At 41.3% G+C, this 12,274-nt stretch overlaps 2 protein-coding genes across 2 annotated transcripts; both read left to right on the top strand.

Moving 5' to 3' along the window:
• The first annotated feature begins 1,478 nt into the window (after nt 1–1,478).
• Nucleotides 1,479–2,861, top strand: foxb2 (forkhead box B2). Its single transcript, XM_053871359.1, has one exon. The coding sequence runs from the start codon at nt 1,908–1,910 to the stop codon at nt 2,859–2,861; it is 954 nt and encodes a 317-aa protein (XP_053727334.1). The 5' UTR covers nt 1,479–1,907.
• A 6,213-nt stretch (nt 2,862–9,074) lies between these two features.
• Nucleotides 9,075–12,271, top strand: LOC128762369 (C2 calcium-dependent domain-containing protein 4C). The gene is made up of 3 exons (XM_053870587.1): nt 9,075–9,095; nt 10,813–10,912; nt 11,003–12,271. Exon 3 carries the CDS (start codon nt 11,059–11,061, stop codon nt 12,130–12,132), a length of 1,074 nt encoding a protein of 357 aa, XP_053726562.1. The 5' UTR covers nt 9,075–9,095; nt 10,813–10,912; nt 11,003–11,058; the 3' UTR covers nt 12,133–12,271.
• The last annotated feature ends 3 nt before the right edge of the window (nt 12,272–12,274 follow it).

Genomic DNA, 12,274 nt, shown 5'->3' with positions numbered 1-12,274 from the left:
CACAGAGCGCAGACAACAACCCTATTCATTGTGTTATGCAGATTGGCAACAGTGTCTATTTAACAGCCCCCTTTGTGGAAATAGATGTAATATTGATCTTTCCCGTGCGCTCAAAGAGGTTTTGAAACAGTGACAAGCCCTTGGAGGCCCCGCCGCTCCAAAACAGATTTTTCAGGTGCCAAGAAAACAAACCGGGAAAAACACTTCTTTATTTAGCAATGGATATACGTGCTCTGGTCGTGGCGGAGGTGAAGAGTAGGATCTTTAAAATATGCCCAGCGCTGTTACTGCTGACTGTCTGAGTCGAACTGAAGGGCCAAGACATTAAGGGGAGGCGCACTAGCTAATTAATTGACACAGTTTTGAATATTCATACCAAACACAACGAGCTCACACTTAATTACATGGTCGGACTTCTCTCATAGGAGGCTAAGTCACGAAAGGCTTAATTATTGTAATGTATTCTGGGGCCCAGTGGGGCAACGGGGAGACAGGAGCCGTCAAGGACCCAGTCATGACACCTGGCCAGAGAAAAGTGTGTGCTGGGAGGGGAGGCTCTGCTGTGTGCTGTGTGGAAGTCAGAGGAGGAAGTTTGTTTACATCCTTGCAGGATTCACCAGAGAGTGTTTGAACAGACAGACAGCCGCCGGACGCCCCTCTCAGCAATTCATCAACAGCTGCGTCTGTGTGTTCTGTGTGCAAAGGAAGACATGATTTATTGTTTGCTAAGTCTAAAAGTGCAAACGCGCAAAATAGATAAGCTGCTTTCTTAAATTTCGGTGTCCTCAGTGCTTCACTTTAATACTGTGACTTCACTTTTTAACCAAATTGACTTTAAATTATGAGCATGAATCAGAAAATTATCCAAGAATTGAGTTTTTTCACTATAATGGGATCTAATTTATAACACCCTCCTTGTTTTTTTATTTTTTTTATTTTTTGTGCCACATTGAATGATTATTTTTGTGGTATCCTGCATCAAAAAACCTGGAATAACAAAAAACATGGAATAACATAAAAATTGAATCTGAATTGTTTTTATTATTTCATGCAGTTTCCAAGATTTGTGTATTTTATAATGTATTTATTCTAAATTAATTATAAGAAATATGTTGCCATGTCATTGTATGAATATTAAATATCTGTTATCGACAGTGTTCCAAAATAAATGTATAAAACTATATTTCACAAAAGTATGTTTAATAAAATTATATTTAAATATCATCCCAAGCTGAGCTTCTATGGGCTCGTGTCAAAGGTCAGAGTCTTGTGCTTCTCCTTGTATTCCAACTTGTAGATTACTTTACAGAAAACACAGAGTTTGAGCTGATTGGTAAAGAAGATCAGAGGCAACACCCACTCCTCTTATTAATTCACATCTTTGCTCTCCCTTTCTCCCCCTCCCTTTTTTTCTACATAAACACGCACGCAAACAGCGCCTGACGTGTCCCCTCGTGTCTGGATAATAGATAATAGGCAGGAGCCGGCGACCTGAGGGGGGTCTCACAAAAACGGCGCTCTCTCAGAGGAGGCATCTCACATAAAGAGAGGAGCTCACGCCAAGCACAGGCGCAGAACGTCAACGGCTTCTACAGCAACCAAGAGATTGAAGAGACGCAGCGAACTTTTACGCACACGACTTTGGTTTTTGCGCGCGCGCTCAAAGCGCCCCGAGGCGCGCAAAGATGCTTTGAGGGATGCAGGATCTCACCTGACTCCACCGAGGCCTCTGGAAAGCGCTTTGCTTCTTGAATACCTGCAAGAAAAAGACGTGGAAAAGTTACATGTCAAATGGCTCAGGACTTTGGAACCGAATTGGACGCCCAAGTCAAGGCATTCCCCTGAGCGCTCTGCGAGATCGAAGCTACTATTTTATTTATAGTTTGTTTAGCTCCACCTGAGTGAAGATGCCGAGACCCGGGAAAAACTCTTACAGCGACCAGAAACCCCCGTACTCCTACATCTCCCTGACCGCGATGGCCATCCAGAACTCACCCGAGAAGATGCTCCCCCTGAGTGACATTTACAAGTTCATCATGGACCGCTTCCCGTATTACCGGGAGAACACCCAGAGGTGGCAGAACTCCCTCCGACACAACCTGTCCTTCAACGACTGCTTCATCAAGATCCCGCGGCGGCCGGATCAGCCCGGCAAGGGCAGCTTCTGGGCGCTGCACCCGGACTGTGGGGACATGTTTGAAAACGGCAGTTTCCTGAGGAGACGGAAGCGCTTCAAAGTGCTGCGGGCCGAGCACTTGACCTGCAAAAGCGCCCCGATGATGCACTACTTCCACCACCATCATCACCACCACCAGCACCCGGGCGGGAAGCTGAGCGCAGCATCCAGCCACCACGAGCACGCGGTGAGCCCGGTGAGCGCGGTGGGGCGGCTGCCGCAGTTCCAGAGCTACGGGGGCATCACCTGCGCGCAGCCCGGCGGGTTCAAGCACCCGTTCGCCATAGAGAACATAATAGGCCGGGACTATAAAGGAGTGATGGCAGGGGGGGTGCCTCTCTCCTCGGTCATGCACCACCTGGGCTACCCCATGGCCCCTCAGCTCAGCAGCGTGGTCAGCTCCATGTGGCCACACGTCGGGGTTCTGTCGGAGACCATGGGTGGCGTGGCTCTGCCCTCCTCCTCCGAGTATTCCCCCTTCGGCGTCCAGGCAAAAGGCTTGTACAGCAGCAGCAGCAGCGGGCAAACACTGCCTGCCATCCCCGTGCCCATCAAAGCCACCCCGGCTCTGGGCGCGGTTCCCGGCTTGAACCCGCATCAGCTCTGCGCTCCGGCCGCCATGATGGACAAAAGTGACCTGGAGGGTAAAGGTAACCCTCTGCACCCGGCTCTCCTCTTGTCTTAGACGCATGAGCTCACACTCCAGAGAGACCTGACACATTTGCACTGAAGGCCCAGGTGTAGCAGCCGAGGAAAAAAAAGGAAAAAAAAAACTTTTAAAAAGCGCAGTGAGTTTGTTTTCATCTTTTAATTTGCACAGAACAATGAGGGCGTTTTTACCTCGAGTGACGTGGCATTGATCAATATACAATCAAACAATCCCAAAGAAAGCTTTTAACAGAAGACTAGCTGTTCTAAAACAAGCTCATGTGTACATAGCTTTGCTTTTGCTCTAATTGTAGAATTGTATTTTAAATATATATATATATTGGCGTCAGCAGGCCTTTTTTCTAATCAGGCATTTGCACTTATTTGTTATGGACTGTGGCAGTGCATCTGAAATGTTTTGAGTGTATTATAACCACAAGATATTTATTAAGAAACATTCTGTGTGACTAATTTTGTTTATTTATCTACATTTATTTTGTGGCGCATATGCTGTATTTGCAAACGTGTATTAAAACTGTATGGCAAATAAGATGATTTGATAATTCTTTTTTTCATCGGCTCTGGGTGCAGCTTTTAACTGTACTTCCCTTAGTTTTTCCGTTACATGGTTGAATATATAGGGTATAAGTCAGATTCCTCATCATGATTCATGTGGACAAGGTGGGTGGCGAATTTACGGCCAGTTATTATTTAATTTAAATCAAATTACTAAAAAATGTTGTCACATGAGATCAGATCTTCATGACATCTACAGAATTATTAACTGCAGTATGGATTGCCTTCACCAGAAGGAGAGCGAGGAGGAGAGTGGTTGCGAGTCAGACAACGTCTCAAGGTGGAAATGAGGAAAGAAAGCAAAAATTGGCAATGATTATAAAGATGTTTTAATCAAACACACAACTGGATTTTACAAGACATTTATGAAAAATAAGCAGAGCTTCCCAAGGGCTTATCAGTTAACACTAACATGCAAAATCACACGACACAAAAGCAGCAGTGTCTTTGTCGCACTTACTATTTGGCAATATAAAATAGAGTTACTCCAGACGGTAACTAAAATCACACACCGGTGTTGGGACACAGTTGAAAGGCTTCAGCTCAGGTTTGTTGGCAACCTGTTGGATGCAGAAGAGGAATTTATAATCTAGCTGGATGTTCTGATTTTTTTTTTTTTTGAGCCAACATTTTAATAAGCAGCACTCCTTTATTTCTTTTTATGTCCTGTTTGTGTTTTCATTTATGATTTACCCATTGATGACATTCAGTATGCTTTGATTCATATATTTAAAAAAAAGTCTTATAAACTTAAATATAACATTATCTCAGAACTATATATCATGTTATATATTTCAAATATTTTGTGTTGAAGCTTCACAGGACGATTGTTGTAGTTTAAAATCCAACTTGGTTTGGAGTGTTCTTTCTCTGTGGAGTTTGAAGTTTCTCCCAGTGCTTTTCTTCTAGGCATCTTGTGACTTATACAGCACAAGGGAAGATATGTGTGTGTGTGCATTTAAGATTATCTATCCTAGTGAGGACCAATTTTGAACAACACGTTGTTGGTTCAGCTCCAATTTGAGGATGAAGGTCATTATAGTTAGAGTCCTGGTTAAGGTTAACCATTAGTTTTGGATGTGTATATGTTTAGGGTGAGAGGCTGGGGAAAGGGTTATGGCAATGAGAGGACCCCCCGAAGATGGTGCGACAAACCTGTGTGTGTGTATATAAGGTTTAGCCATACTAGTGAGGACTAATTCTTGGAAATACACCTACTTGTGAGGACATTTTGCTTTGTGGGTCCCAACTACGTTAAGTCACAATTTCAGTATTAAACTTCCAAATAGCTAAGTCATTAATATTGTATTTTAAAGATGTTTTGTTAAGAGTCCTGGTTAATGTTAACCATTTGGTTTGGATTGTTAGAGTCTAGGGGAAGCATCATGGCAATGAATGTCCTCAGTAAGATAGAAAGACAAGTGTGTGTGTGTGTGTGAGTCGCTGTCAATATCTAACCTGTGATGGATAGTGACCTGTCCAAAGGCACCTTTTATTATCGGGGCAGTCTCAGGCTCCATTTTGCAGTGATGGAAAAAAAATCTAAAAATAATTATTTTATTTTTGTTCTTTCAATTATAGAGCTCATGAAATAAATTCATCTTAGTCTTTTTTTTAATCTTTCCGTCATTTCAAAACATGCCATAACATATCCATGAAACAGTTTGTAATACCCTTTTCTTCCTTTTTTCCTGCTGAATTCAAGTGAACATGACCAGGTATTGACCAAGCTGCTTGTTGAGGGAAACCTTTGCTAATATTAATAAACATCGTTGAAGACATTTATTTGAACGCTTCAAAGGTAAAAAAGCCAACTCATCAAGTTATTACTGCCGTCTTATGTTTTTCGTCGCACCTTTGAAGCCGTGTGCTGCAGTGACACAGTGACGTGCCCACTGAAGCTGACTTATCTTCAGCCTCCTGTCTGCTGTTTTAGCACGTCAAAGGCGCCGACAGTCAGCACCATTGTTACACCAGCCTCTGAACAAATAATTGAGATGCATGAGTGGATGAGAGGAGTGGGAGTGAAAAACGAAAATCTATTCAAGAGTCTTTGCTAATGAGTTGATTTAACATGAAAGTGATGACCCCCTTTCCTCAAACCAACATTTCTGTTGCGGGATACTTTTCCTCTTTCACGTGACTGAAGAAGCGTCAGCGCGTATGAATGTGTCCTGTTCTGACACACACACGACATGGAAGTCGTAATTTCTAGTTAAAGGGAGCAAAGATTTTTATGGCACAATAAAACTGCGATTCCTGTGTGTGTGCATGAGTGAGTGTGCATGAGTGTGTGTGTGTTAGCCTAGGTTCAATTCCCTGATCAGCAGGCCCCTGAGTCTCTAATAGCCCTCACTGCATTAGCGCATAATTAAATGCCACTAATTAAGACACAATAAGAGGAGTAATAATGCGACTATTATTACCCTCGTGATCATCACAACACTGAAGTCAGATGCTTCTGGAATCATAATGTCACATGAGGGCCCTAAATTGTCAGTGCGTGCGGGTGTGCGTTGCGTGTGCATAGAAGTCAATGTTGTGTGAAAACAGTATGTTTCGCAGTAACTCAAAGGGGAAGTAGGTGAAAGCCTTATAAGCTATATGAGAAAGTTCTGCTGTCTAGATATAACTGTGGCCCCCTGGGGCGAGTTTTCATTTTCAGTTGGCTTTTCAGTCTTGATTATTGGCAAGCACATTTTGTTTGAATTATAATAATAATTCAATAAAATTCTAACATGTTTTATGCATTGTATCTATCTATATATCTATATATATATATAAATGTCCCACCCTAATCTATATATCTATATATATATCAATATCTATATCTATATCTATATATATATATATATATATATATATATATATATATATATATATATATATATATATATATATATATATATATATATATATATATATATATATATATATATATATATATATGGATTAGGCTGGGACATTTTTCAATTTGAATGAATTTGGTATATTGCTGAATCAAATGATGGATCCATACATATATTTACACAACAAAATATTGTTTATTTTGCATCAGTTTGACAATAGCACAACAAAACACAATGGTGACTATAATCAAGTTTTTATATCACGTTATTTAAACTAAAGCTCTTTTAATCTCTCTCTCTGTATATATATATATATATATATATATATATATATATATATATATATATATATATATATATATATATATATATATATATATATAATGAAAGTTGAAAATACTCCACAGCAAATAAGTAAAACATCAAATCAGAATATCCAAAAACAGTGAGGAAGCGCACCCACAGCATTCTGTGAAGTCGGTGGTGGAGAAAAATGAATGAAGCATTAATATTATTTCAGAATACCTGGAAGTTAAAAAAAAAACTGTCTGATTGTTTTAAAGGCATTTAATTGGACGTAAAGTGTGTAACTCGCACAAAAAATAATCCCACTTGTAATGAAAAATATTGAAAATATCCATGAGGACAAAGTACGGTTGTGATTAGTATGGGTCAAAAAGATCAGCAGATTGTTTTGGTTTCTCAAGAGGAGACGACGTGAATATGAAATATTCCTTCATTTGCTGTTTAACTCGAGTGACATACGACTTTTAGATGAGTAATACAAGTCTTTTCGGATGAATAAAACATTTGGGTCAGAGGTGTTTTACAGTCGCTTGGCAGATAAGTAACCTCACGGTTTTGAATCGACAATGACACATTAGCTGTAATGAGCCACACTTCACAGAGGCCAGGGTGACGAATTCGACATGATTGTTTTAATGACTAGCAGGAGCGGGCCATCATAATGAGCAGCTTAATTTATTGATCTGATTAGTTGGTCACCCTCGCGCACACTGCCACACTCACACATCACCACACTCATCGGTTTCATACGTGTGCGGCTCCTCACATTCTGGTTGTCTGTGACTCGGCTCACTTTAAGGGTTGTTTCCAAAACAAATGATCCACAGGAAGGTTTCTCATGAGCACGGTTCAACTTGTATTTTCAGGGCGTGTTGACTGTGCTGCTCAGTGTTGTGATGGTGATGATGTGGTGTGTTGTTGGTGTGGTGGCGGTGATGGTTTGGAGGAGCAGGAGGAGAGAGCACCTGTGGAGGAGATGAAGATGTCCCAGCTTTCTCCAGAGTCAGACGTGCTGGAAGAAACTGTCCTGCGAACATAATACATGTAAATGTTTGGCTTCAATAAATGTACCATTCTTCTGAAATACACTTTATCTTTGTTTGCCACAACATCTTTGTGGGGCCCACGCATTGCCATAACCCTTTCCCCAGCATCTCCCCCTATACCTAACCATCCAAAACACATGGCTAACCTTAACCAGCCATCAGAACATTCTTCATCCTCAAATTGAGACATAACCTTGTGGGGTCCAGCCAAAGTCACAAGGTCATCACAAGGATAGTGTTCTGTCAAGAATTGATCCCCACAGAGTACGATCACGAAGGGCAGACACACACACACACACACACACACACACTGGGCTCCTTGTTGAAAACTTCACTGGCTCCACAGCAATGAAAAACGGATTCACTGATTGAGGAGCAGATTGTGTCACCTCACCTCTAAATGAAATGTATTGTCTCTCATATGTCCTCTCTCTAAGGTCGCCAGCAACATCTTATATCATCTGCCATCTATCTTTATAGGGCCGAATTATTACACCTTATTAACGATTATTAAATGTAATCATCAGTCCACCGCAGTTCAGCCACTTTGGCCTGTTTCCCAATGTTTCTCCTTTAACTCACTGACAACCTTACTTTCCTCTAAAGAAATTAAGACAAAGAGGTCTCAAGCCAAAAAAAAAAAGAGAAAAAAAGGCCTTTTAAGAGGTTAAGTGTTTGGCACAAAGTGTCCATTAAGTCGCTTCAACTCCTCAATAATAGAGATTAAAGTGAAATGGAGTGGAACAAATTGCTTTTTCAGCGTTACCCTTCCTTAAAGTTTACATACAGTTATTTTGAAGTTTTTTCACATCATGACAAAAGAAGAAATGGATTGGAAGATGCATAATAAACAAGATAAAAGGAGGAGCCATTTGGTACGATGATGCTTAGTCCATACACGAAGTTGAAAAGAGTCACTGGAAATCATCCTCAAAATCTTCCCAAGAATGAATCTTCCATCCAATAAACCTGAAAAAAGAATTCCATACTTTTATTATTATTTTTTTTTTAATCTAACCAATAATTTCTTTAACCTGCTCTGTCTCCATTTATTTCTGTGTTATTTTGCTGTTGCTGTACCTGAACTGTGTGTATGTGTGTGTGTACCAATTCTTGTCAAAACACCTCCTTGTGGGGAGCTTACACTTTGGTGGGGATAACTTTTGTCTGTCTTTAAGATGACGCCTCAATTTGAAGATGAAATAGTTTCATTTTGGTTCCGCATTATGACAAAGTCCACACAAGTATAGAGACACGGACTTGTAAAATAGCGCTTTTAGGGGCATAGATGCCTTTTGACCGCTGGTTTTGCCGTAGTGAGCTTCGACTTTATTACCTCTATAAAAACTCGGAGTGCTTTCTGTATAATGGAGAGATGAACGAGTGGCAGTCAGAGCAGGACCTTGACTTTTACAGTTATTACAGCGCCAATTAACACTACAGGGCGTTATTGCCAAATGAATTACATTGAGTGAAAAACTTTCTCCTCTCTAAGTGAGTGATTTTTTTTCTCCTTCAAGCATTCGAAGCAAAATTCTTCATTCCAACTCGTAACTTCCAGAGGCTCACTTTATCCTCCACTAGATGGAGCCATATAACGGTTTATTGAAATAAAACAACGCGCGTATGTTTCTATCTTGAGCGACGGGAATAGTATGATATATGCTTTCAAATGTTGAGGGTTGATGTTTGGGAGACCTAATGGCTATAGTTGAACTACAAGTCATTCTTATCTACACATCTCACGCCTTGTTTAACATTGGGATTTTGCACCTTTTAGGTCATTGTTTTGTAGTCCAGTTACTCAAGCTATTCGCTACAATTTTGGTCAGTTGCACTTAAAGAGTTTTTGATGCAATTAATGCAATAATGCAATAAAAAGACCCACTGTTGACGGTGAGTGTTCCTTAGGACAATAAAGCCAATTTAATTCCGTTCCACACAAATAAAATTACACAATGCAATGAGCTGGCTCTGGTATGACAAATCTCATAACTCAAATCTAATCTCAAATTCTTCTCACAATTGCAGTTTTCACTGTACACTTTTCTTGCAAAAGTCTATGTCTCTACATTAGTAACATTGATACAAGTCTTTGATCGCTAAATAACAGTTTAATTAAAAAAAAAAAAAAGACTAGCACACAACTAGAGTTATCAATTTCATCATATGGTAAGACCTTGAATAAATAATACATACAAGCTTTCACTTCAGGTCTTTCATTTTTCTGCTTTTTTGGCCATGGTCTTCTCACTGTCACTGATGGTCGCAGCATGGTTTTGGGGCGGACCATGCTAAATGATACCACTTAAGATGGAGACAGCTCTCGGGTTCAAATCCAGCTTGAGAGAACTCTGTGTTCTCTCTGTGAAGTTTCCTCTGGACAGAGACTAGTTGCTCTAGAATTGGCCAAAGGAGTGAATGTCTGTGAGTGGATATTTGTCTGTGTGTGATGGACTCCTGCCTGTCCAGGGGTTCCCCTGCCTGTCACCCCATGCAACCTCAAGAGCACATAATAGGACACATAAAATGAGGGAATGAATGTTGGGCGGTTGTTTCGATAGCAGCAAGCACACATCATTATTGTTTTAAGAACATGTCTTAAGTATGACTAAAAAAATTTGCGGCAGTGCCACGATCCTGATAATATAAGTATCTGGGTTTCTCCAAATTTCAATATTATTTGGTTGGTAAGTACATTTAAACATTGGTTTTAATTCCAAAAACAATAATCCCAACAATTAAAAAAAAATATTAGTGCTTGATGTTATATTGTTTCATCTGATCTGCAGATGACTCATGGTTGATCTTTGCAGCAGCCCTTTGCCTGCACCAGACCTGTGTTTTAAAGGGCACTGGGTGTTTGAGGTAGTGACCACAGGCGCTCTTTGAATCCGCTCAGATTAGGAGGTCAAAACTCTGAATACTCCACTCAGTATCGCACAATTAATTCTACAAATAAATCTAAGGCAGTCAAAGACATCCTTGAAACCGTGTTTTTTTGCATGGAATTGACCTCATACTTCAAAGTACTTTTTATCAGACTTTATTGTTTATCTCATTTTCAACCTGAGGCAGTGTTTTTCACGAGTCAGTGATTGATGATGGACTTCCTATGGTCATGGACGCCCACATCCCATCTCACCCAGCAGTTAAACAGTCTTGAATGAACATACGTGCACTGCCTGTTTTCTGACGCATGTGGAGGCAGAGCAGTGATGCAGCCTGACCTCTTAAAACCTGCCCGAGTCACATCCGTCACACAGATGCGGGCTGCTTTTTAACAGATGATACGTCTCCAACCACAGGCGGTGAGTACATACGGCAGCTTGGAATCAATAACATGGCCTTTTGTATGTGTGTTTAATTGAGTGTTTGATTCTCCCTATTCGTTTACTTAGCTGCAGAAGAACAAAGTTTGTATCACTGAACGAGGAGCTTAAACTTCAGCATTAGGATGTGGGTCCTTGATAAGATAAAGAGCAGCATGGAGAACATTCCTCTGGAGCTAAATCACTACAAGGGGAGGACTGCAGAAGACACCTGTGCCAGGGACAAGCTGCACAACAATGTCATCACTCCCGACAGAATCCCAGAGTTCTCACTGCCCCCGAGGCTCTACAAGAGGAGCACTCTTATAGGAGAGGGAGAAATGTTGGCCCAAACTTGTTCCGCAAACCATTCAGGAGGTACAATGCAGCTAAAGAGCAAGGAGCAACATGTGATTGGTGTCAAGACTGTGAAGAAACCTTTACCTTTTTGTGCAGAGGCCTATGGCTTAGCTGGAATCTCCGAGAGCCCAAACACTCGAAGGAAAGAGTCTTTGTTCCACATCAGGAGCCCAACTTACATATTTGATAGAGACACATCAGAGATAAATCAGTGCAAGACCACCTCAGGTTTTTCTCTTCTCTCAAACTCCTCCCACTTCAGCCCATCTGCCCCCCCTCTGAAAGGTGCGGTGTCTTGTCCTTCACTCATTGAGGGTAAAGGTAGGTGGCAGAGCCGGGATACAAGTCTGACAACTTCTATCAGCAGCCCACCAAGCCTACAAGACTCATTCACCTTAGCTCCTCCACTTGCTTTCCCTCTGGACGTCCTCCAGTGCCAGGAGAGGCTGCAGAAGGAGCATGTACTACCATTGCAAGGCCGTGGTAAAGTTTGTCTCTCAGCAGAGCATTTCGCCTCTTTGTCTCTCTGCACGATCAGGATCCGTGTGGTGTCGGTGGAAGGCCTGCGAGATGATAGCAGTCCACCGAGTCTCAATTGTGCAGTGAGTGTGAGTTTGACACCAGGAAAGCTGCAGCAACAGCAGAGCGCCACAGTCAAGAACTGCCGTCGCCTGATTTTCAATGAAGATTTCTTCTTCACAGAGCTGAGTCAGGAGGATCTGCAGCAGCTGAAGCTGCGCTTGAAAGTGATGGATAAATCAACAGCCGGCGCTCTGAGAAGGGCGACAGTGATTGGAGTGGTCAGCAAACCACTCTGTCAACTGCTTCCTCTGAGAAATGAGCCACACGAGAAAACATGACCTGAAAGTAGTTTCTCAGCTTTTGATATTCATTCAGATGGGAAGTATTGTTAAAAACGAATGAATTGTCATAGTCGTTTTGGAATGACTGGGCCTAGGCATGACCCTATAATTTCCACATTTTTATTGTCGTATTCAATGA

This window comes from Synchiropus splendidus, chromosome 7 (assembly GCF_027744825.2).
Source record: "Synchiropus splendidus isolate RoL2022-P1 chromosome 7, RoL_Sspl_1.0, whole genome shotgun sequence".
Lineage (NCBI taxonomy): Eukaryota > Metazoa > Chordata > Actinopteri > Syngnathiformes > Callionymidae > Synchiropus > Synchiropus splendidus.
Note: the sequence above shows the minus strand (reverse complement) of the source record. Positions and strands in the feature narration are given on the sequence as shown.

Excerpts from the sequence above, each read along its gene's own strand:
- LOC128762369 (XM_053870587.1), top strand. The coding sequence starts at position 11,059 with ATGTGGGTCCTTGATAAGATAAAGAGCAGCATGGAGAACATTCCTCTG.
- foxb2 (XM_053871359.1), top strand. The coding sequence starts at position 1,908 with ATGCCGAGACCCGGGAAAAACTCTTACAGCGACCAGAAACCCCCGTAC.